This window comes from Beta vulgaris, chromosome 8 (genome assembly GCF_026745355.1).
Source record: "Beta vulgaris subsp. vulgaris cultivar EL10 chromosome 8, EL10.2, whole genome shotgun sequence".
NCBI classification, from domain to species: domain Eukaryota; kingdom Viridiplantae; phylum Streptophyta; class Magnoliopsida; order Caryophyllales; family Amaranthaceae; genus Beta; species Beta vulgaris.
Window position 1 is genome coordinate 59,478,238 of NC_079209.1, and position 25,789 is coordinate 59,504,026.

Here is a 25,789-nt window from a genome sequence, read left to right on the forward strand (position 1 = left end):
ATAATAAAGAAGCATCACCAGTAACATGATGAGAGGCACCTGTATCTACAATCCAGTCAGTAGTAAACATACCGTGTAAACGATCCTCAGAAACTTTGGAAGGACCCAAGAGACCTGCTAAAGCCTTCCACTGGTCAGCTGTAAATAAAGATGATGAGGACACAGCAGCCCCATGGACAGCAGACGGAGCCACGGCTGTAGCGTGGCTAGTGGCGTTGGCCCGAACAGGCCCACGACTACGGGCTGTAGAGGACAAAGTAGCCTGCTGGGCTTGAGGCGGGCGAGAGTTGCTACGACCAGGCTGTTGGTGGCGCTCATCCCACCAAGCAGGGTAGCCAACTAGTTCAAAACAAGAAGCTACTTCATGCCCGTTTTTCTTACAATGCGTGCAGTGCAAGTGAGATTTATCCTCACGAATTTTGCTGCGTGAAACAGATGCCGTGGCTGGACTGGTTCGAGAAGGAGTACGCACGGCATAACTTACCACATCATGAGAAGAATCGGGTGGAGCATGGGCCAACCGAACCCGTTCCGCTTGAACCACCAACTGGTAGGCCCGATCAAGAGAGGGTAATGGGTCTTGAGAGAGAATATTAGTACGAACCGGACCATAAAAATCATGATCAAGACCCATTAAAAATTGGTGTAATTTGCGAGTATCACGTCGTTTTTCATGTAAACTACCCGCGGAACATGCAGAGCAACAAGTACAATGAATAATAGGTTCATGTTGATGAAGTTCTTCCCATAAAACATTCAATTTTCCATAATATGAAGCAATACTCATAGATTTAGATTGAAAACAAGTGGCAAGAGAGGTGGTAAGTTGTTGAATACGGGGTCCATTAGCCATAGCAAATCGAGACTGAAGAGAATCCCATAGGCGTTTAGCATCTCGATATTTAGAAAGCGTACCTTTAATCTCCGGGGAGATAGTATTCATGATCCAAGAGATGAGCATGGCTTGGATGGTACTCCAATCGGAAGAAGTACATGGAGGTGTGGGAGAAGTAATCGAACCATCAAGAAAAACAAATTTTCGGCGAGCCTCGAGTGCCATTTGCATATCCGACGCCCATTGATCATAATTGTCGGCTGTGAGCCGAGTTGGAGTAATGTAATCGCCCGGTCGATCTTGTGGACCGAGAAAGAAAGGAGAGGTGGGAGTGATGGTGAGAGGCGGCGGTGTTGTTGATGTTTTAGGGTCTGCATCACCGGCCATGGTGATGGAGTTTCGAGAGTTAGTGTATGTGGCTCTAGCCTGATACCATGACAAAGTTGCTAGGTCAAATTTGTGTTATCTTCTCATTGCCTTTTTGTGAATAATATATAGTCCCTAGAGTTTAGGAAACTCAAGGAAACCGATTACAGGAAATATCTCAATCAAATAATTGTTTCCTAAGATACAGATTACATATATCTCAATAGATTCTCACTAGAAGAGAATCGTTATGTTTATATTGTTTACAAGATTTTATAGAATCTCTTTTTTTAATTGTGATTTGATCTAAGTTTATACTATATTTTATTTAGCTTCTATTTGTATTGATAAATTGCATACAATATATAATTCTTCTTATAAACATTATAATAAGGCTAGTTGTTACTTGTTAGGTTATAGCCTTATAGGCCTATGTTGCAAAAACAACTTTTAAATGATCACTTCCACTTGCAATGTGGCTGCCAAATTAAGGAGAAAAAGGAAATAAATTAGAAGATCAATAGTCATGAGAATGATTTAGGGAACAAATCATATAGTAGTACTCTATATCGAATTGATTAGAACATACCAGAAGTAATTTTTAAGGTGATAATTGTACTGGAGTCGGGTGATCTTATTATGACACGCACTAATCAAGAAGTGTTGTAACTCTAAATTCTTCTCATTTTTATACATTAGAGATACATTTGCCTCACCTCGCATGCATAAACACAAACATATGTACTAAGTTACTAGGTGCATTTTAATTTTCAAGACATGATGGTAGAATTATCCTTTGTAACGTGCTTATGTTTATATTTTGAAGATAATATAGGTACCAAAACAACATGAAACTCTGTAACTCATTCACAAATAACTAAGATTAGTAAATAATTACCAATAACTAGTCTTTATAAATTAATCAACATTTTGATGGTGTTTGATAGATAACAAAAGGAAAGAAAAATAATATTATACACACAAGGAAATGATGCAAGTAAATATCACGCGTTTCATGTATATACGTATCACATTCATATCACGCGCTCTAAGATAGTACATATGTACACATCAAATTCATACCACGCGCTCCAAGAGTCTATATTGATTAATAACAAATGCTGTAATTTAATCGGTAAAAATCATCCTCTAGAAACGTAAAAAAGTATTCCCACATATTCAAAGTCACCTTATAAGGGGAAAAAAAATACCTATCTATCAAAGGATCAGTAACATTTGCAAATTTAGTATATGACAATGACGCTTGTCTCACGTAAACCTTGCTTCAGACTATATATGTTCATGTATTTGTCTCGATGTCAACTATTTAGTTCGTAAATTTTTTAAATACGCACATCATAGAAATATGATTTTGTAATTAGTAATTACCCCTCCTAAACATAACAAAAAAAACCCTAAAATGGCATGTAATCTCCCTCACCCTAAACATCCCCTCCTTAATAACAAAAAATTGAAATATATTTCTTACAGAATTCCCTTATGTTACAAAATAGGACATATATCATAAAAAGAGCAAAGAAATCCATGTATAATTGTGAATATATATACTAATAAATCTCCAAAATCTCATCCAGCCAAGCAATAGTTACTTAAGGGGTGGGTGGGGGTGAAGCTTTAAAAAGGGATGAATCTCAAGTTGTGGGTGAAGTCAAAGTCAATATTTCTTTCATTGTAAGTTTGAAAGAAAAAAAAAATTGAGAGAAAAATCAAAACAAAAGAATTAAGGTTATGGGAAGTTACATTGGTAATCAACCAAACAACAACAACATGAAAAACAATGATCAGAAATCTGGAAATTCAACTTCTTCAGCAAAAAAAGGCAAGAATAAGTGTAATAATAATAATAATAATAGTAATAGTAATAATAATAATAATACTAGTAATAATAATAATAATTCTGATAAACCAAAACAACCTCAAAGAGGTCTTGGAGTTGCTCAATTAGAGAAGATAAGATTGCATAGTCAAATGGCTAGTTGTGGCATTCTTCCTCATCATCAAGTTCCTCATCATTTCCTTAATCCTACTTATCAGGTAAATTTTTCCTTAATCATATGATTAATACTTGTGTTATTTATTAGTATTATTTTGTTATGATAGAATGTTTGAATGTTTTTTTTTTTTTTGGATCATGTAGCATGTTCCAGAAGATATGAGGATTCAAGTTGGGTATCAACTAGCACCACCACCACCGCCGCCGCCGCCACCTTTTTGTTATTCGTCGCCTTCGATTCCGTCATCTTCTTATGGTTACCACCATCATCCTAATAATTATATGGTATGTCAATTAGTTTGATCACCTTCTGAAAATATGGAGTACTTTCAAATAGTATGATGTTAATGACTAATGGCAGTTAACACTGTTAGTCACTAAGAGTATTTGGGTGTATTATGTTGAAATTGAGAGGTAACAGGTATATTTTGAAAAGTGGGAGGTTATCTAGTGAATTTCGTGAAAATTCGGACATTTGGTGAAAAAAGGTTAATTTTTTTATGTAGGAAAAATTATTCCCAATATGACATTTTATTATGTTGTTTAATTTGTCTATAGACTGACCTAGATTTCGAAGAGAATGAAGGTGACATTAAAGTTCTGGCCATGATTAATTTCTTAGCTTCTGGATTTTAGTCATGGAGAAGTTGGGGGGGTGTAAATGATAGACCGCTTACTTTTAAATTAAAATTAGGCAATGGTAAGTCCAATAGTGACTAAGTTAATTTCTTTCGATGACTAATTTAATCCATTTAGTTACTAGATCTACTTTTATATTAAAATTAGACCGTCTCTTTTAATAATTTTTGAAATAATATATATATATATATATATATATATATATATATATATTTTATTTCTCTCAAAATCATCTTTTTCTTTTTGGGTGTAACTAGTTTTTTAATATTGTGATACAACATTAAGCGTTATAGTAAAAAAGAAATCCCTATTTTCGAGAATGGTGTATAAATTTACCTAGAAAAAAAGTTTATGTACATAGATTTTCATAGTTCTAAAGCAGATAACAACACATTCCTCTTAATGGTACTAAAATCTTAATTTACTACATTATAGATTAATTTGCTCAGTAATTTAGTATTTGTTTATATATATTTCTTTAGATCATATAGTTTTGTTGTATTTAATTAAATATATCATGTGTGATCATGAAATACTAATGTAGATGGCAATGGGAAATCATATGGAAAGGACCAGCAACATAAGATACCATGAACATCAGTCAATCAATACAGCAAGGTATTTTTGTATTTGCCAGCTAATTAAGATTTATTCCCCATTTAAGAATGTTATATAAGTTATTTTTCAAGATTATTTTTTTTCTAAATCTCATACAAAATTTAACTATGAAATTTATCTTATTGCTATGAAACTAAAATTATTTGTTTTGTACTCTTGAATTAGATGGAACCCTAATAACAATTTTCGCGGTATGCCGGAGACTCAACCATACACTCAACAATCAGGCATGGTCACTAGGCACCTTCTAAGCCATGTTGAGGTATAATGATAATGTAATTCTATTGATTCTAAAGAATTGGTTAACATATATTTTTTGAACTTATTTTCCTCAACTTATTTTTAGTTCAATTCAGTTCAGTTCAATTCAGTTCTGGATAATACTTTTACGGTCACATATCACTATACATTTCTGTTCAGTTTAGCTATTTTATGTCGAAGAAAACATACCTTTAATTTGATATTTTTTTCAACTATAAACTAATGTTCATGCATAATATGGCAATTTTTCTACAGCAACAAAACAATAGAAGGAACAATTTGTTCGAATCAAGGAGTTCGAGCTGCCAGAATTTAGATTCAAGCGAAAATGAAGAACTGGATTTGGAGCTTAAATTGTAGCTTTTAGTAAATTGTTTAGTTTCCTAGATTCAACTAGGATTATGGTAGTATTTATAATTATCGCTTTTGCACAAGAGAAAAAAATTAACCACAGATTATTTGTCAATAGGTACAGAAAAAATGACAAAAAGTTTATTGCTTTCAGCCACATTTGTAAAATTTAGTTAAACACATTTGTGATTCAACTGAAAGTCTTTTCACAGTAAATAATAAGCCATTATACCGTCATACTTTTTGTTTCAATTGCAATGTCATGATTTTTACGGATTGCAAATGCACAATTCTAACTATTAATATCAATAATTAACTATTAGTGATAATATTTAAAAATAAAATCTTGAAAATATGCATTAAGAGCGAGGGATTTTCTCCCGATCACTTTTCATATCTTCAATTAAATTATGTACTAATATAAATAATGAAAAAAAATAATATCTTAGATCTATATATTAAAACAAATCTAACAAGATTTCACATGATAATATATAATCTTATGTATTAGTTTAAAATATATGGTAAAAAATATTAAACTTTGCAAAAAGGAAATAAATTGATAAACTAAAAAAAACGGAGGGAGGATTCATACTAGCTTTACGTACATATTAATACATAAACGATTTGGTTTGATTAGTATATATATAGTGAATTTATGAAGTATTGCAATTAGATAGTAACTAGTTATTAGGCCCGAGTTATGCCTCGGATAAGAAAAAAATCCATTTATTGATATAATACTTTATGATAATTACACAAAATACAACTTAGCCTAGTGGTTAAAACTTTACTATATGTACTTGAGGTCTTGAGATCAAATCCTATACTATGCAATTTCTTAATTTTTTATTGTACATGGATTAATTACATGAACTAAAACTCCCTATGGAGAGCGCCACGTGGCACAGTTTCTTGTTTTTGCACGCCTTTTAATATATTTGTATAGATTAGGTACAATTATTAAATTTTTCCCAATGATAAGCCCGATATTAAAAAGAAAATTAATCAAATAGTGACTAGGATAATTTTTTCAGTGACTAGTTTAATTCATTTAGTGACTAAGTCTATATTTATATTAAAATTAGACCGTCTCTTTTAATAATTTTTGTTACTGAAAAGACTATGCACATAATCATCTTTCTATGTGGCTTCATATAGACCAAAAGATGAAATTGATAAATGTTTAATCTGGGAGACAACATCAGGAAAAAGTTTAACATTTAATCAAACTTAACTGTTAGCTTTAAACGATTTACGTGCTTTTAAATGCATCAAACAGTTGTTTACTTTGCTAAAGTAGGTACAGCAGAGGTAGAAATTGTCAGTCTAATCTCTCGAATCAGTTGGTGTAAAGCATAACTCGTACCTACATAAGATTACTGATATGACATCATTAATGTTAATCAAGGTGGATCTTATTCCTTTTCTCCTCAAAATTTTATACGATTATAGGAGTATGCACCAGCCACTAGAACAAATTATATATTCGGCATTAGCTTTTCTAAGTAGCGGATAAAAGTTAGAGTAGATTTTTTTTTGGATTTTTAAGTATTATTTGGCAAGATAGTGATTGTAGTAGATAATAGACGTTTAGATAATAATATCATAAATCATAATATTGGTTGGAAAACATTTAAATGTTCAAACTTTATAGACAATTGAGCGAATACATTTTTTTTGCTTTATACTAGAAGCTAATTAAATTGGCAAAACTCATATCTATTTTGTCAATGAGTTTAAGGTATAAAAAGATTTGAAGAACATTTTAATTTGGTAACAGGATCTCCTTTTATTATTATTATTTTATTTTATTTTTTGTTGTTGTTATTGTTATCATTATTTATACTAATAACTTATTATACAGTTAATTTGTATGAATAGCTCGACGATATAGTCAAATGATTGTAAAAAAAGAAGGAACAATAGTTATAATAAGATTTCCTTCTTTCCTTCTTTTATGCGTTAATTGTTGGGATGATTCATTTACTTTTTTTAGAAGGTGAAGAAAATTTTAGGGTTTGTTATCCAAATATCCAATATTTTCTCTGTTTTCTTTATCTTTCTCACTTTTTTGTGCATATCTTCTCAATACACATTTTTGAACTTAAATACTGTATCACTTTCCTGTGCACATTTTTTACTAGTGTTGAGATTTTAAGTGAGAACGATGAAAAAAAAAACAGAGAGAGTACTTCATACGCTAATTTGCTTCCTTGTGACTTGATCCTTTTTCCTTTTTAAGTACTGTTATTGGTATAAACTTGATTCGTATGACATGCACTATGATTTATGATTCACGTGCATCTTCTTTTGATTTGTGCATTATGGAAGAAACGGAAAGCTTATAAAGTGAATAATCAGGGTTCATAGAAAGTAAAAATGTGTCAATCTTAAAAAGTCAAAGGAATGAGTAGAAGACTCCTAGTTGTAATTTTTGTCTATAACATTCAAAATTGTAATTTGCCTAACTTTCACTGCATCTTGTTCTTAATTAATGCAATTTTGAAATTATATAGGGCACAACTTGAGAAAATCATTTTCAATATGGAACAACTCCTTTCTTAATGCAAGTAAAAAAAAAAGCTAAATTACTAAAAGACCTCTGTATTTTCCTATTCAGCAAATACTAAGGGTCTGTTCTCCAAAGCTTATTTTCAGTTCAGTTTAGTTCAGTTCATTCAATTCAGTTCAATTCAGTTCAGTTCAGATCGGTTCGGTTCGGTTCAGATCAGTTCAGTTCGGCTCTTGGCGATACTTTGACTCTCACATATCACTATTCATTTCACTTTAGTTCAGTTGTTTTATGCCGAAAAGAACAGGCCCTAACCGTTGGTGCTGGACTTGAATTCGTTCTCTGATTTTTCAAAATCTTTCCATTCTCAATATATAACTAGAGATTACGAAAAAAAAGAAAAGATTTTTCTCACTAGCGGCCTATAATTGAGGCTTAGGCACGTCTTGTTCTAATGTTATTTTTTTCTCCTTTTTTCAATTTGTTTATAATTAATAGATGGAAATTTTAGATGATTTTGGATGGGTGAATCGTTTGAACTTGCTTTTTATTTTATTTTTTATCTTTATAAATTAGTTATTTGAAAATTTTGTATGATAGAGTATATTTTCGAAGATGATTTTGCTACGAAGTTTTGCAAGATTAACTTCATTTTGGCAAATCTAATATGTCCTTAGAATTTGAAAATGCCCATGTAACACTCAGGGGTCCATTAGTACATATTGTCCTATATGAGTCCTGTAAAAATTCTCCACTGAACGCAACTTATATTTTATTGAAAAAAAAGTAAGTAATTTACTATTTATGTTCAATATTTTATCACCAAAGTATTAGGAGCTTGATTAATATTAGGAATCACTAAGACTTGTTATGACAAGTCTCAATCTCTTGTTTAATTTAAATATCTGATAAATGAATGAGAAAGACATTATGTGGGCTAATGGGCTAAATGAGGTCCGTATGGAAAACCGCCATGATAAAGTGAAGGAGAGGCGTAAGAAGATATGGGCTTTCTTTAATTGGGCCCAAATCGCCACGTTGTTACTTATGGATTTAGAAAGGAGATGGTTTTTCTTTTCTATTTTTTTTTCAGAGGGGAGAAAGGAAATGATTTTAAGCGATAATTACTATTGTGTTAGTTCAATTTAGTGCCTTTTTGGCCATCAAAAAAAAAATAGTGCTATTTTAATAGTCACCTAACTTTCTTTTTAATTAATTTTGATGACATAGATACCTAACTTAGTGACTAATGACTTGTGTAGTTGTGTTTAAAACATTGAAGTCTAATTTTGATATTATGTGTAGTAAATATATTCGTGTGCTTAAATGATGTTGCGATATTAACAATGACCATTAGAGTTTCTCCTGCATTGATTAGTGTGGGCCGAGGTGCTTATCGAGCGAGCCGAGCCCGAATAGCACTGGCTCGGCTCGGCTCGAGCTCGTGATTAGAATTTGTGGCTCGAGTTCGACTCATGAGCTCGTTTAGGCTCGATTTCGCTCATGAGCTCGTTTAGGCTCGGTTTGTGAGCTCGTTTAGGCTCGCTTTGGGATGTTAACGAGCCAAACAAAAACAGAACCTAACTAAGCTCGAGCTTAAGTCCAAAAATTGCAATCCTAAGCAAGTCTAAGGTCATAGTTCATTAGACCCGAACGTTTAGCAGTTCGAAGGCCCAATAACTAACATTTGTTATTGCATAGCCAAGCAAGTAGTAGCAGGCCAATGGTAGAGAGTTCGGGAGTGAAAGGTTTCTTTTATAAAGCCTCTAACTCACACCCTCATCCTATTCCACCGATGTGGCCTAGTAGCAAGAAATGTTGCTTATTATTTTGAAGTCATGGGATAAAACTAGTGCCCGTTTCGGATATTTTCAGGGCCCAAAGTGAAAACTAAAAAACGGGTCCCTAAATTTTAGAGACATATTTACCGAAATTCACGCCTTGATATTATTGGAATTTTTGCCCTCATATATATTGTTAGAAATTAATTTAAATTGTCGAAATTTTTTCTGTCAACTGTACAAAATGCCGGCCACCTCAAGAATTTAATATGGGAGAAAGGGGAAAAGACAAGATATAAATCATTGACATGGTTGTTGGTTTAACTAAAAAGAATAGATAGGAAAAAAAATATTATGAGCCATAGCTATTGAAAAGTTGAGAACTAAATAAAATGAGAGAAAAAGCTGGAGATGGAAGAAGTTAAATTAGAAGAAAAACATAACCTTCCAAAACTTTTTTTTAATAGTTTACGATCCACTTTCTCAAAGGTGGGGCCCTGAGTTGTCGCTCAGGTTGCTCCCCTTAATAGCTTGCTCTGGATAAAGCTTCACTAGGGATGCTTTAAAGGTAAGAATTATGTTAATCCTTTTCTCCTCTACTCGAACTAGTTAAGTTGGACTGATTTGACCAGCAAGACACATTGATTTATTAGTAGGGTCTTTGATAACGGACCAATTCAAACGAAAGTTTAAGCTTATGGTTTAAGTTCCAAAATTACTTTATATCCTATCAGTCTTTCTCTGTTTCCAATTTTTTTAAAAAAATAAGAAGTTGTTTTTCATTTAATTTAATTTCATTGAAAAATTCAACTAAATGCACTCTATATAACAGAAGCAAAATGTAAAATGTCTAAAAATTTTCAATACAATAATTAGAAATGTGATACACATTTGTAAAATTGGCATACATTGTATAATTCAAGTTGTTAAGAATAACCCGCATGATACAAAAGGATGGAGGATAGCTAACATATAAATTTAGAAACTACTTCGCTATTATAGAAACTACTTCGCTATTATCAATTCGACGATAAGACCACGTTGAGATTTACTTTCCTCGCTCCTTAATAGATATATCATATTTTATACTATTTCGATATCAACTTTGACCATATATATTTACTATTTTCAAAGATAAATGTCATTATTTCAGTTGTTGTTGGGTTAATCTCAATGTATATTTTAAAAATACGATTTTTTTCTTTAAAAAATTGATGATATATAATTAAAGATATTGATAGTCAAAGTTGTGCTGTCAACAAATATACCCAGTCAATATGACATGAGTATTTATTAAAAAACGAAGAAATTGTATATATATTTATACTCCCCTCAAACTTGGGTATATAAGAACCGGAGCATTTGAGTTGATATATGTTCATCCCATAAACTAGTATGGCAACTTCCCTAGATTTTTTGGCACACCAAGATTTTACAAAACTTAATAAAGCTATCAAATATCTGTCTTAATTTTCTTAGTCACACACTTAACAAAGTTTAATTTGTGGCATACCAATTTATCCTTTACCATGCCACATTTGGGTGAATTAAATTAGATTACAAGAAAATCACGCACCCTCTAAATCCTCATATAACTTTGCTAGAAATAGCTAAAAAACACCATTCACCATCCACTATTTTTGGGCACCACCTTAGTTCATCCAGGTGAATATTGCAACAAACAAAGGCAACCAATAATTGAACATAATGTCCAAAGAAAGCAAAAATAACCCTCAAAAACAAAGAGTATAAAGAAGTCAAATTAAGAAAAATTAGAGGGAAAACTAAATTTAATCATCAACAAACAACAACAACAAGGGTAGAATAATTAATGCATCAACAAGGGGGAAAGCAAACAAGAGAAACATAGAGTTTTTCTTTTGTTTTTTCCCTTCATAAGTATATATACTTAGCTTAGCTTATATTTTGTTCCTTGTAAATAACATTGTAACAATAATAATAATAATAATAATAATGTCTACTTCATCTCCATTGATCATTAATTTCATACTCATTCTTTCTCTTCTCTTTGTATGCTCCTCAGCCCAATTTTTCTTGGGTGATAACCAAAATGACAATGATCAACAACAAACAGGGGTTCGCCATCTCCCTGGGCTTGGAGGAGGATTAGGTGGCCTTCTTCGCGGTCTTGGAAGGCCGCGAAGAGATAAAGATAAAGATAAAGATAAAGATAAGGAAGAAGAAATCGTTGAACGACAACGACAAGAAGAAGAACAAGATGAGCAACAAAGTTATGATTTACCTAAAGGTGATAAAAAAGACAATAATCAAGGAAAAGATGAACAAACTTTGCCAGGAAAACAAGGTGATGATCAAGGAAAAGACATGCCCACAAAAAAAGGTAATCAAGCAGAGTTACCTAAAGAACAAAATAAGCCATTACAACAACAAGTTGGACAACCAGCAGAAATGGAACAGACAAATTATGCAGGAAAATGGGAAATAGTTTCTCCAAACTCTGGTGTTTCTGCAATGCATTTGCAACTTATGCCTACTAATAAACTTGTTATGTTTGATGCAACTTCTTTGGGAAAATCAAGCATTGAATTACCTAAAGGTCGTTGTCGCCTTGTTTACAACACAACAGATGTATTTGATTGTTACGCACACGCTGTTGAATATGATCTTCAAACCAACAATGTTAGAACACTCAAGGTATATATATATATATAGTAGTACTTTATCATAGTACCTTATAATCTTATATGCCATTTATCTATGTCTTGGAATATTGCATGCAACATGAACTAGTATATACTCCCTCCGTCTTTTATTAGTTTACTCCTTTTGACTTTTCACATTTATCGATAGGTAAAGATTTCTATGGACATGGTTGATCATAGACATGAGTTCATTCAAAAACTTGTGCATCTTTTGTCCTTTGATTTGTATTGTTTAAAGATGTGCAATTTTTTTGCTATAGACAATGTTATATTTGTTGGTAAAGAAGTAGTTACATAAAAGTATGTTTATATTATGTTTTTCGGACTAGAATGGTCAAAGTATTGGTTAAATCTGTGTCTGGTGAAACACTGTAAAAGTCAAACAAGACAATCTTTTTGAGACAGAGGGAGTAATTTTGTATCATAACATTGAAACAAACAAAATTAAATATTGTGAACCTTATTGTTTCCAGGTAGAGAGTGATCCATGGTGCTCAAGTGGAGGGCTAGCACCAGACGGTACCTTGATAAACACCGGTGGTTGGTTCGATGGTGAACGAAAAACTCGCTTCTACGACTCCTGTCCTACATGTGATTGGAAAGAATCGAAGGTAAATTTATCAGATGTAAGGTGGTATGGGACTCAAGCACAGCTAGCTGATGGACGTTACATAGTCCTTGGAGGACGACGAGCCTTCAACTACGAGTTTGTAGTTCCAATAGACCAAGCAAGCCCCGGAAGAATTGATCTTCCATTCCTTTTCGAGACAACAGACCTCCATGAAAACAACCTATACCCATTTGTTCACCTAGCTCCAGATGGAAATTTCTTCATCTTAGCCAACTACAGATCAATCCTTTTAGATGTAAGAACTAACAAGATAGTCAGGAAGTACCCTGACTTACCAGGTGGAGCGCGTAACTATCCTGGGTCTGCCACTACCGCCATCCTCCCAATCAACCTACAAAATGGTGGTAAACTAGACATAGAAGTAGTTGTTTGTGGTGGTGGACAGCCATTAGCGTTTGGTAAGGCCGAAAAGGAGAAGATATTCCTTCCAGCATTGGACACATGTGGAAGGATCAAGGTACTAGACCCTGCTGCTAAATGGGAAATCGAAACAATGCCAGCAGCTAGGATAATGAGTGACATGTTAAACTTACCAAATGGTGAAATTCTAATCCTAAATGGAGCTAAAAAAGGAGCTTCTGGTTGGGAATTTGCTGAAGATCCTATATTAACCCCATTTCTTTACAGCCCCAACAAGCCAAATGGGAACAGATTTAAGGTCTTAGAAGCAACAACTATAGCGCGAATGTACCATTCAACATCTGCAGTCCTAGCAGAAGGTAAAATTCTTGTAGCAGGAAGTAACACAAACCCAGGATACAAATTCCAGGGTGTTAAATTCCCAACTGAGCTTCGAGTTGAGAAATTCAGCCCTCCTTACCTTGATCCGGCTTTAGACAAGTTCAAGCCTAAGAAGGTTCACTTGGGAAACAAAGTCATTGGTTATGCACAAACTATTCAGATTACATGTAACATCTTTGCTCCTGCAGTGCAGCAGAAAGATATAATGGTAACTCTTTACAAGCCGCCTTTTACTACCCACGGTTACTCCATGAACCAAAGGCTTCTTGTATTGAAAGTTACTAGTGTTGTCCCTCAACAACGTGCTGCCTATCAGTTACAGGTTGAGGCACCACCTTCTGGTGAGGTTGCACCTCCTGGCTATTACCTTCTCTTTGTTAATTATCGCGGTGTTCCTGGTGCTGCTTCCTGGATTCAGCTGCACTGAAACAGTTAACAGAGTTCAGAGTTTGTTATTTAATCAACCATTCAGAAATGTAAATTGAAAAAGATAAAGATAAAGGCTTCTTCTTCTGATCTTCATACTCTGTAGTTTCAAGTTTTGGTATGTTTTCTTTTCTTTTTTTTGCATATTAATGTAACTGTTATGTAATGTAGTTCCAACAATGTAGTTTTTACAAAGTATAAATAAGCCCTTGTTCTCAACCAATGGATTCAGAATCTATGACATTGTACATATTCCTGATAAAATCAAGCTATTTATACTGATGGAATTTATGATAAACAACATTCATTTCAAAAATAAGCCACCCTTTTTATTTTTATGATGGTTACACTTACACACTTAACATTTCGGCTTTTATAATTGAAGGTTGAAACTCGGACTACAGATTATCACTAATAACCATATCAAAACATTATCAACTCGGATCTTGTTGAACTTGTATGTATATATACAAACTCTTTTTATAATTTTTACTAGAAGTACATCTATCAAATATAGTAGTGATAGAAAATGTGCATTGACGACCATGAAAAAGTAAGTCTGATCATTTAAAAGATACGGAGGGAGTATATTGTAATGAAACAAAGAAAAGAGATTCATATATATATCGAAATCAGCAACTTATCTAAATCCTGAAGCTCACAAGATCATTTCTTAGATGCAAATAAAGCAAATGAATTGATACTAGCATTAAATCAAGAACACAAAAATAAAAGAACTAACCTCTTATTTGTTGTCAATAGAACTGAATCAGATCAAGAAGCTGATATAAACAGTTTGCAGACTCACATAAGAATGTCCACAGAACTAGAACTTACAAGTATCATCTCTACCACATCATACAACATCGTCGTGCATACATAATAAATATACCTGAATAGGCATACTATTGGCGCCATGAAAACCAAGATTACACAACGTCGTTGTACTTGTTCATAGAAAGTATTTAGCGTGTGTTGAAACCCATTAAATGCCCACTTGTGAGTATCGCCGAAACAACAATCACTCACGCAAACACAAGGAAACAACACTATCATAGAAGCGTAAGAAAGTAGAGGAAAATGACTTATTAGCAAGAGATCAGATAAATACCCTCTAATCTCACTTTCATTGATCATAAAATATATACATATAACATGTCTCTTTTCATTTACCAACTATGTCTCTTTCATTTGGCCGACTACAGTATATAATATTGAAGTATAAACTACAAATTTGTTTTTAAGTATTTGACCAAACTACCAGCTCATAGCATCAAAATGCTACAATGTCTGCACGTTTTTACCATCCATGCCTGCAATTTTTCTTATGCACATAAAATTTTAGTCTACTGCACGTCCATTAACGCGTTTCAGCTTTGTGACAAAGTCATAGCACACATAACATTGTACTATGAGATGTAAGAAAGATGATAATATTATGAAAAGTTTGACTATATACAATGTACATAGGATATTATATTAATCAGAAATAATAGTTTGAGATTATGGTTGATAAAATTAATTTTTAACAGAAGTTATTAGAGAGAAAAACATATACTACATGGTGAAATATTTAAATTTTATGTTTTATTCTCTTTCATGTGATTCATATATATTCGACTGTCCAATTACTGTCTTTCGGACCTTTGTTAGTTTGAACACTTAGATAAGGACGGAGTTTTAGGATATGAATTGTTGTTAAGTTATCGATTGTTATTTTAGTTAGAAAAGAAATGTGTTAGGAGATGGATTTTTTGGGTGGACTTTATAACGATAGCAAGTCATTCCTAGTATGAGACAGTCTCATGTACGTATCATACGACATAATATGTTAAGTGTTAACCCGTCTCTCATTATAAATCACCACATAACCCGAGCCCAATTGTAAATGCCACACTACCTCACCATATCTCTGTCTCACACAACAACTACTAATGAATAGCACCCAACAAAAAATAATGAGGGAAACCATGCCTCATATATGTCATATTTTTCAACTTGACAAGCTGATATTATCTTATTAGTTGTAAAAGGTTGTTTTATATTGTTGGAAACGACCTTAAAAGAACCAATATACGTCCAATACAAGACCAAAAAGGCATGAATAATGAGACAATATGACATTAAAAAATTTACACAAGTCCTTGGGGTGTTAGTGAGTAGCATTTTAAGGATGTCATTAACATAATATTACCTTTAATTATTAGCTTAATTCCAAGAGGGCAATTACATGAGCCTAATTTTACCTTAAACCAACCTTCCTCCGCCAATAACCACCAGTCCACCACCCAATAAATAATAGTATAGATTCCAATATAATATCTAGAAACTATGTTACTTGGATTTGGTTACTCATGTCAAATACGGGTATGTGTCTGACTTGCAATTTTGGTGAAAAATCCACATCATTTTAGCGCAATATGAAGGGTCGAATGATCCAAAGTCGTGATCTATGTTGCTCAGACTCGGTACCCATGTCCGACACGAGTACATGTCCAAGTGTCCGATTCGGCTATTTTTTGGAATCTTTTCTATTTCTTAGCCCAAAACAAAGTGTCCAAGTGTCCCACCCATGTCCGAGTGTTGAGGATCCGACACGGGTACTTGAGGTGAAATGAAGAGTCCGAACAACATAGGTCGTGATAAATAGTCTGAATTACATAGATATATAAAAGTAAAAAGATGGACCCTATCCTAAATGCAAGTGACTTGATCTTCAGAGTTAATATGAAAAGTAAAAAGACCAAGCTTTTGTCAAGAACCATCAAATGAAAGAGAGAGAGGCCAACAAACCTAAAAAAAAATATAGAGAAGACATAAATCAAGACCTTTTCAAAGAATCTAACAAGAACATATATTTGTTAATTAACATGGTAGTCGTCCAATAAGACAATGCATTCCACGAAGCTATATAAGCTATGACAGACCAATGGAAGAAGCATCATACAGTAATAGTAACTCTCAAAACATAGAAAATAAACAATAACAGAGATATGGGAAACCATAGAACAATTCTCATAGCTCTCTTTGCTTCTGCTATTGCTGTTCAAATATGCTCAGTTTGTGCCACATTTTCAGATGAAACTGTCTTCTACTGGAGTGCTGGTGGTGGCCGATATACAGCCCCTGACAACGTTTATCTGGGGTTGAATAAAACTGGAGGTACGTACATACATACATACATACATACATATATACACACAACACATTCTCCATTTCCATGATATTACTTGTATATATATATATGTAACCTTGTCAAAGACTTGAATCAATCTGACACCAAAAAATGTGTCTGTTTTTGAATTATCAGGTAGTGGAATAAAATCAAAGTCTGGTTACATGTATGGATCTATTACTGTTGGAATCAAGCTGCCCTCTGGGAACTCTGCTGGAACCGTCACTACCTTCTATGTAAGTGATGTCGTATTGTCTGATGATCATAAATTTTTCAAAGATGTAGTGCTAAAATTTTGTGATCCTGCAGCTATCTTCAGATGGTGACACCCATGACGAGGTAGATTTCGAGTTCCTTGGAAATGTTACAGGGGAGCCTTACACAATCCACACCAACATTTACACACAAGGATTTGGTAAGCGCGAACAACAATTCAAGCCTTGGTTCAACCCAGCTGATGGTTATCACTACTACACCATCTTCTGGAACCTCTACCAAGTCGTGTAAGTTATTCTAACACGCCATCTAACCCCCCCCCCCCCCCAAAACCCTGAATAAGGATACCATGTCGGATTTTTTCAACCATCAGCTTAAGTTTTTGGTTGAGATGTTCTCTCTGACAGTTACTGATATCAATTTCCTATCCATTTCGCAATTTTCAGGTGGTTGGTAGACGGTAAACCAATTCGAGTCTTCAGAAACTACCATGACTCAGAGATCAATTACCCTGACTCGCAACCAATGCATGCTTACTCAAGCTTTTGGAACGCGGATGATTGGGCGACACAAGGAGGCCGTGTCAAGACTGACTGGACCCTTGCACCATTTAAAGCACAACTCCAGAACTACAAGGCAGATGCTTGCTACTGCTCTGACAAAAGCTGTGTTGCTAGATGTAGTGAGAAAAAACCTACCAACTGGTGGACCAAACAAAAGTATTTCAAGCTCTCTTCTAGTCAGAACGAAGAGATGAATAGGATCAGAAGAGAGTGCATGATCTATAACTATTGCACTGATAGCCCAAGATTTAATGGAGATTTCCCTAAAGAATGTTCTCTTACTCAGTACTAAATTGATGATCATCTCAAAAAAAACAAGGTGCCTGAATATATTGGCACTACATGTTTGACAAGATTATTATTCTATATATTTTGTACCAATGTTTCATTTCTATAATATTATTCATTCATTCCTATATACTTCAAATCTCCTCCAAATAAATGTTTCTCTGTTTGCTATTCTACTTTGTACCCTCATAAAGTCATAATTGTAAGGCCCTATTTTGGTTGCATAGTATTTTTCTCTCAAGTCACAAACTATTAATCATACTCACTCAATGTGAATTTGCTCCATGGCTTGGTATGCACAATTTCTGGAAAAAAAAAAATCTCCAATATATCTTTTTGTTTTTTACCTTTACTCAACAAAATTGATATATATGGTATAGTTAATCAAGGACACTTCCAGCAAGTGACATATACCTATAAATTAGGACCAATGTTTAAAAATCTTACCTTCAAAACTGGTTATAAATAAGTTAGAACCTATAAAAATCATAAGACGCTAAACTTAGGATATATAGGTAATAATCCATAATTGGAACTTATAAAAGAAAATGGGTAATAAGTGGAACCGCTCTTGTGAACTTTTCCAAAAATAAATAGCTAAGGCTCATAGGGTATCAATGTGGTTTTCAATTTTTTGTATTTAAAAGTCATGTGATATATATCCTATTAGAGGTGTGCATGGGTCGGGTCAAGACGTGGTCCGCCCCTGTCCGAGCCCGCTCGAGGCTCGGCCCTGCCTGTTGTCCGCTATGTGGGACTGCCACGGTTAAGAATTTTTATTTCAGGCCCATCCTGGCACGAGCCCGCCTATATGGCTCATGGGTCGAATGCCCCTTTTCTTTGTTTTTAGTCTAAAACTGCCAAAAATCCAAAAAAAAAAAAAAACAACGTAAAACACAAATGAGGCCCTTGGGAGGCACAAGCCCGACCCACAGACCCGTGGACAAAATCTGATATTTTCAGGCTTGGACCTGACCTGACTCGCCATTGCCCAAAACCTGCAGTCTACGACTTCAGTGTATGTTGATCAATGTCTTATTAATCCTGTTATGACTTATCTTGGTGAGCAGTCTTTAAGGATCAATAGTGCATTGACCATCTACAAGTTTGAAGATGATGCATCATGAGTTCGGGATTTGGAGAGTTTGTGTAGATCATTTATCATAATTGACTTTTACTTTTCGCTGTTGACTTTATTTATTAGAGTTGGTTTTGACAATTGTGGTTGACTTTTTTTGTTGACATTTGGGATGACTAAGTTTTATTTAAAAATTTTATTCATTATGTTTTCCGCTACAAAATTCTGCATATGCCGATACGTTATCACACGGGCAATGCTGCTTTGACAATTCTCTAAGTTTTATATTGAAAAGGTATTTTGAATTGTTGGGGTGTTACAGTCAGCCTCATTTATGGTACGGACTACACATCCATATCCGTATTATAGGGTGTCCTGGCTATAAGTCGTATTTGGAGTTGTTTAGTACACTTGCGCTATAGTTCAAGGTGTTGAGGTCAATTTTGCCAATAATATATTCTCCCATAATGAATATTTATGATCCACTGAAAAGTAATCTAGTAGAGGGAGTTGACATGATTTGATGGAGAAAGAGCAACTTTGACTTGATTCGGTTTGTTGTAGTCCATTGTCATCTAGCCCCTAATGTTCCTATTTAACAAACCTTTTATCTATTTAATTGTAATGTTCCTATTTACATACTTTTTCTCTCTTTAATTGTAATGTTCCACCTTACCCAAAAGAAGAAGTAGAAAAAAAAAGAGCACTTGCTAGTTGCTATTGACAAACATTCAGAATTCCGTGATATCCTCCGTCACTGTATAACTATATATACTTCTGGTATTTTCATGTTAATTATTCACCTTAAATTCCTTCATATCCTAATGTGAATGAATGAATTAGTGATTTTGGTATTTCACATATAAACTTCTTCCCTCTTTATTTTACTGCCATGGCTGATAACGTTGAGTACGATATGAGATACTTTACATTAGCTTTTCTCAATGTATTCTTTCGACCTCATTTGTGCATCTTCTTCACAGACTACACTGCTTCAGTTCTAACCCTCTTCAAAGCTTCTTTACTTTCACTTCTTTCTCTACTTTTCCTTTTCACTTCTATCAACATCCCTCGTCGTAATGCTGGCTATCCTCGGTTTCGAATTGCATTCTCAGAATGGTCGATCCTCCTTACGATAGAGTTTATTTTTTCTCTCCTCTGTCCAACCATAGTTTTCCTGTATGTTCACCCGTGCATCATGCTCTCTTCTCTTTGGCCTCGCGACTTCATGAACTTGCTACACTGCCTTCATCTTCGTCTTAGCGTTGCACTTTCTGCATTTGTATCATGCCATCTCGATCATACACTCATCAACACCTACTATCAGAAGATGTCCACCCAGATGTAGCCGATAATCATCTTCCGGTGTAGCTTTAGATTAGCTTGCCAGTTATTAGTAGTAGTACAATTTTTTTCATGTGCTTATGTTAATTGTTACAATTATTAGTACTACTATGATACTCTTTATGTGCTTCTATCTGTATAATTGTGAATGCTAAATGATCATAAATTCAATCCAGACCATAATAGATACTCCCAATATCCGATGTTGAGACAAATTCACGCTGTTGCCAAAAGATCACTGTAAAAATGCATCCTCATCATCACTGGTAGTACAATATAACCCGTCTTACAGTATTCTAGTCTTCCGACTTGCCATTTTTCAAACGATTCACTACTCGTGCTTCAGTATACGAAAGTAGTAGCAGTATTTCGTGTTTGGAAGTCTTTTAAAACAATTGGGCACACAATCCCCCTAAAGACAACAAAAGGCCCTCAACTGCTCAATCATCTCTACTCCCAACTAGTTGTCTTCCAAGATTTAAGAAAATGACCCAACAAAACAAAATGTCTCCCTAATGAGCCCAATAGAAGTCTAGACACAATTCAGACATACCATAAACACGACCCCAATGATATATGTTGCGTACATGTGAGTTGTAAGTGATCCAAACTCTTAACCCTCTTTCATGTTCTTTCAAAAATTAACATACCCAAAAATGAAGGATAGAGCATCAAAGCCTAGGAAGATAAGCTCTCTTATGAGTGTCAACAGGTAGATCACTTTGCACTTTTAAAAAAAGGGTAACCAATGACTAACAAATTCTCAATTGCTTATGAATGAAGCTGTTGAAACCCATTAAGTGTCCACTTGTGAGTGTCCCACATTGGAGAAAGAGGAGAGAATAAACCACTTTATAAGATAAGGAGTTACTCCTCCTATCACCAATTGGTTTTAGGATGGAACCTCCTAACTTGTAAGTGGGCTAAACTCTCCTCCTCCTTATTGGGTTACCCAGGCCCATTTTCATATAATCTGAAAATTAACAGAAGCATTTGACAGAAATATAACCTTGAATCTGCATATCAAGAAAAGATTTGAACTACACATATAGGCCTTCAGAGGTCTACTTCAGCAATTTAGATAAATCAGATTCCTTAATGTATCATGAATTTTGAAAATTATTACCATATCAACACATTATGGTTCCAGGAGCACAAAAGGACCAATTTTTACTTTGACGGCCATGCAACAACAACAACAACCAGATAAGAGTTCAATACACTCACTTTATCAGAATCATTCATGGAAGCTAAGACACATAATTGCATTGACATCTACTTCAAGTGCTGAGAAACAGCAATTGACAACTCTTTCAAAGATACTCACTCTAGATGTTATCCACAAACACAATACAATAGGAAGCAGGTATTAGTTGATCTCCAGGATTTGTGAATAGCGTAAATCTTAGCCCCGAAAATTCCTGAAGTATCTCCAGTCCTCTCCATCCCCCTACTTATTGATCCTTATTAGTCTGAGCAATGATACACCTCTAAGAAGAATAGAAAAACCGCTAACTCACGGCTAACACAGTTCGCATGAACCGTTAACTTCTTGTTCGTCATCGTTTTTGTTTCCCGATTTTAGTTCTTTTAAAAACCAAAAACAGAATATGGAGAACCCCATTCATATGACTTTCACATTCCTAAAACCAAAAACTGAAAACTAATAGTAATGCCTAATTTATGTTAATGAACGGTGTTCGGGTCGTTATTGGCAGATACTTCCCCTAATTCAGACAGCTTCTTGACCTTTCCAAACCCCATTAAGGGCAGAATCAAATATTCAGTATTTTGTCATCAAATTTGCAGTTTTCACATATGTGACCTATGTCTCAGTCTTCCAAAATTTAGGAGAACAAATGAATGGCCAACATCTCAATAGATCACCTGAATGAGCCTAATTCACCCATTAACAGTCACAAAACTTTTCAAGCATACTTTAATTAAGACTTATATAGTTATAACTTATATGTGTGTGCACATGGGGGTTCTACGTAATCCAAACTCCAATCCTCATTCTTGTTCTTTCCAAATCTAACATTCCCAGAAAAGAAAGAAGCAGCATTAAAGCTTAGAGAAGCTAAGCTCTGTTACGAATGGCAATGGGTCTCTTCACATATTTTGGAAAAGGGTGACCAATGACTTAACAGATTTTTAATTGCTTATGCATGAAACATTTAACAGAACTCTAACCTTGAATCTGCAGATCAAATAAAAGGTTTGAACAATACATATAAAGGCCTTCAGAGGTCTACTTCAGCAAATTAGACAAATCAAATTCCTTAGTGGATCAGAACTTGCATATTATCAGTTATCACCATATCCTAACATATCATAGTTTCAGGAGTGTGAAAGGACCAATTTTGACTGTCATGCATCACCAAAATCATCAGATAACAATTCGATTAATATGATCACTTCGTAAGAATCATCCATAGAAGCTGCAACAGAACGCGACACATAATTGAATAGACATCTACTTCAACTGGTGAGAAACAGCAATTGACAGCTTCTTCAAAAACTCTCACTCTAGAGGTTATCCACAAAAACAACATAATACCAAGCTGGTATTAGTTGATCTCCAAGATTTGTGAATAGTGTAAATCTCAGAAAGAAAACCCGAAGTACCCCCAGGCCCCAGTTCCCCCGAAGGAAAAAAAAAAGACAAGAAAAGAGCCCCCATCCTCTTTCATAAATTCTACAAAGAACCCTCATTTGGTATAAAGTTATCATCTGCAGGAATGATAATGAAGATCCTTTATAATTTGGTATGGGAAAGTCCAAATAAATCTCCACTCTCAAACATTTGTTTTACTTCAAACAGCCTCTATACTTTTCTCAAGAAAGCATAACCATTGCTGCTTATATTAACTAATTTTATTAGTATTTATCAACCCCCACTCATTGATCCTTATTATTTTGAGCAATGATTAACCTCTAAAATGAATAGTAAATCTGCTATTCCCTCTCACGATCATTGGCAATTTCCAATTTTTGGTCTTATGAATTAGTAGTCATATGATATCCTTCTAATGAACTTAAAATTAGTCATACATAGACTAAACATGTCAATTAGAAAATGGACAACAGAAAGTTAGAAACTAAGGGCTTGTTTGTTATCGTTTTTTGTTTCCCGTTTTCAGTTAACTAACTCAGCACCATCAATCGCTAACTCAGTTAGTCCAACACTTAGATGGTGCATACGCTTTTACATAGAGCATGGTGCACACATGTATATGGATAACAAGCCAAATGGACATATGTACATGGCTAACTAGTCAAATAAACACATATACATCTCTGTTGGTACATGTTCATTGGTATTGGTCTTTGTGTTCATAATCTAGTTATTCATAATCATCGTGCGTATGGTTCTCATCCTACTGACGTGTGTATGTACTAATTTGGGCAGTTAGCCGGTTCATATTCATGTTAATAGATGGTTTCCAGCAATGTCATTGGTTGATACATCCCCTAATTGAAACAGCCTCTTGACCTTTCCAAATCCCATTTAAGGGCCAACCAGCCAAATCATATGTTATCACTTATCAGCTATGTTGCTCGGACTAGGGTACCTATGTCCGACACAGGTGCGTGTCCAAGTGTCCGACTCGGCTATCTTTTGGAACTTTTTCAATTTTTTGGCCCAAAATGAAGTATCCAAGTGTCCCACCCATGTCCGAGTGTCGAGGATCCGACACGGGTATTTGAGGTGGAATGAATAATCCGAGCAACATAGCTTATCACTCATCAGTTTTCTGTTGTCAAAATTTGCAGATTGCAAAAATCAAACAACACCATCAATAAGTTTCAAATCCCCAATCATACAACACATAACTCAATTCAAAAATCAATCAAACAAACAAACATAATCCATCTAATCTACAAACCCAAATTATAAAACTGGGCAAATCCCCAAATCAAAAAATAAAATTCATCACATAACACACAACCAAACACCAAAAACAATAACAATAGTACCGAACAAAGCATACCCAACTCGAGTTTTCTCCCCTAATAACATCCCCATAACAGCAGTAGCAGCAAACGTCGTCGCATTGGTGACAGGAACAGCAAGAGAAATAGGTGTGTTTCCAAGAATAGTAAAGAAAGTAGCTGAAGCTGAGAGATTTAGAAATAGTGGGATAGAATATTGCCATGTTAAGATGAGGTTAAGGTAGTTTTGAAGAGAGAGAATGATTCGATTATGAGGTGGGGATTTTTTGGATGATGGTGAAAAAGTGTTGAGTGATTTTTGATCCCAAATGATTGCGCCTTTTTTCATTAGTGCGTTTGTTGCACCCCAAATGAGACCTACTGCTATCATCTTCTCTATGTCGCCGATCGCCATTGTTGTGGAGTGGTGTCGGCTTTGTTGTAGAGAAGATTTGGAGACCAAGGATGAAGTATAAGAGTTTACCGTCTCGTTCTTTTGGACTTATTTTCAGTTCGATAACTTTTTGCATTTCATTTTAATTTCTGAGTTCAGTTTCTCTCTGTCCAAGAAAAATCGAACCTAATAATTCAATAGTGATGTTTTTAGGTATGCTTTGTACATGGAAGAGAGTCCAAATTTTATGTTGTAAATTAATAAGGAGATACAAGAGAGTGTCTTACTGGACTGGAATCTTATATAAGTATATTTGATCGATCCAACTACACAGTTAGGGACCTTTGAAAGGGGAAAGGAAATGGATTAAGGGAGTCCCGTCTTCAAAGTACCTTCAGTGAGATACAAATCTTATCACTAGATCAAGTATTACCTGATAAAATATCGCGCCTAATTAGATTTCATACTATGAAAAACATTTAGGATGAGACGAGTTTCAGTTTACGTTATATATTTCCTTTGTTTCTTGGTAGATGGATCGTATTTATTGAGTATATTTGTCAATGCATAACATTGACCATTAATATTTTCGATTATTTATTATTGAAAATTATAAGAAATATTTATGAAAATATAGATTGAGATTAACCAACAACAATTAAGATAATGATATTTATCTTTACACAATAGTAGTTAAATATGATTAAAGTTGAATTCCAAATAGTGCAAGTCGATATGATGCATGTATTAAAAATCGGATGAAGTATTTTATGGTCTTTTGATTAGTTTATGTTGTACATATCATCAGTTTATAAAGATTCTTTTATCAAGTTTACTAACACACATTACCAATTTATGAGTGTGACTTTTAAATTCATGGACTTAAACACTCAGTTTATGAGCATAAAATGAGTACTTGATTTAGCATTAACA

The 25,789-nt window shown here is 34.3% G+C and overlaps 3 protein-coding genes and 1 long non-coding RNA gene across 5 annotated transcripts; 2 read left to right on the forward strand and 2 right to left on the reverse strand.

The window, feature by feature from the left end:
• The first annotated feature begins 2,594 nt into the window (after window positions 1–2,594).
• LOC104902253 (protein SPEAR3) lies at window positions 2,595–5,321 on the forward strand. Of its 2 annotated transcripts, XM_010689965.4 has the most exons (5): window positions 2,600–3,256; window positions 3,360–3,500; window positions 4,399–4,472; window positions 4,638–4,734; window positions 4,989–5,321. In XM_010689965.4, the coding sequence occupies exons 1-5, from the start codon at window positions 2,951–2,953 to the stop codon at window positions 5,091–5,093; spliced, it is 723 nt and encodes a 240-aa protein (XP_010688267.3). In that variant the 5' UTR covers window positions 2,600–2,950; the 3' UTR covers window positions 5,094–5,321. The 2 variants fall into 2 exon arrangements, with proteins under 2 accessions (XP_048490737.1, XP_010688267.3); XM_048634780.2 differs by lacking the exon at window positions 4,638–4,734 and having other exon boundaries at window positions 2,595–3,256.
• Window positions 5,322–11,200: 5,879 nt separating this feature from the next.
• Window positions 11,201–15,068, reverse strand: LOC125492612 (uncharacterized). Its single transcript, XR_007269260.2, has 2 exons — window positions 14,605–15,068; window positions 11,201–13,859 (listed from the first exon to the last, which is right to left on the reverse strand). It is a non-coding gene; the product is annotated as an uncharacterized LOC125492612 (long non-coding RNA).
• Window positions 15,069–16,845: 1,777 nt separating this feature from the next.
• On the forward strand, window positions 16,846–18,333 carry LOC104902255 (probable xyloglucan endotransglucosylase/hydrolase protein 26). The gene is made up of 4 exons (XM_010689968.4): window positions 16,846–17,024; window positions 17,173–17,273; window positions 17,347–17,540; window positions 17,700–18,333. Exons 1-4 carry the CDS (start codon window positions 16,856–16,858, stop codon window positions 18,106–18,108), a joined length of 873 nt encoding a protein of 290 aa, XP_010688270.1. The 5' UTR covers window positions 16,846–16,855; the 3' UTR covers window positions 18,109–18,333.
• A 5,971-nt stretch (window positions 18,334–24,304) lies between these two features.
• On the reverse strand, window positions 24,305–24,969 carry LOC104902256 (uncharacterized). Its single transcript, XM_010689969.4, has one exon. The coding sequence runs from the start codon at window positions 24,875–24,877 to the stop codon at window positions 24,464–24,466; it is 414 nt and encodes a 137-aa protein (XP_010688271.1). The 5' UTR covers window positions 24,878–24,969; the 3' UTR covers window positions 24,305–24,463.
• Between the last annotated feature and the right edge of the window lie 820 nt (window positions 24,970–25,789).

Excerpts from the sequence above, each read along its gene's own strand:
- LOC104902253 (XM_010689965.4), top strand. The coding sequence starts at position 2,951 with ATGGGAAGTTACATTGGTAATCAACCAAACAACAACAACATGAAAAAC. Across the intron at positions 3,257-3,359 it reads TCCTTAATCCTACTTATCAG|CATGTTCCAGAAGATATGAG; the intron begins GTAAATTTTTCC and ends TGGATCATGTAG. Across the intron at positions 4,473-4,637 it reads CAGTCAATCAATACAGCAAG|ATGGAACCCTAATAACAATT; the intron begins GTATTTTTGTAT and ends CTCTTGAATTAG.
- LOC104902255 (XM_010689968.4), top strand. The coding sequence starts at position 16,856 with ATGGGAAACCATAGAACAATTCTCATAGCTCTCTTTGCTTCTGCTATT. Across the intron at positions 17,274-17,346 it reads GAACCGTCACTACCTTCTAT|CTATCTTCAGATGGTGACAC; the intron begins GTAAGTGATGTC and ends GTGATCCTGCAG. Across the intron at positions 17,541-17,699 it reads TGGAACCTCTACCAAGTCGT|GTGGTTGGTAGACGGTAAAC; the intron begins GTAAGTTATTCT and ends CGCAATTTTCAG.
- LOC104902256 (XM_010689969.4), bottom strand. The coding sequence starts at position 24,877 with ATGGCGATCGGCGACATAGAGAAGATGATAGCAGTAGGTCTCATTTGG.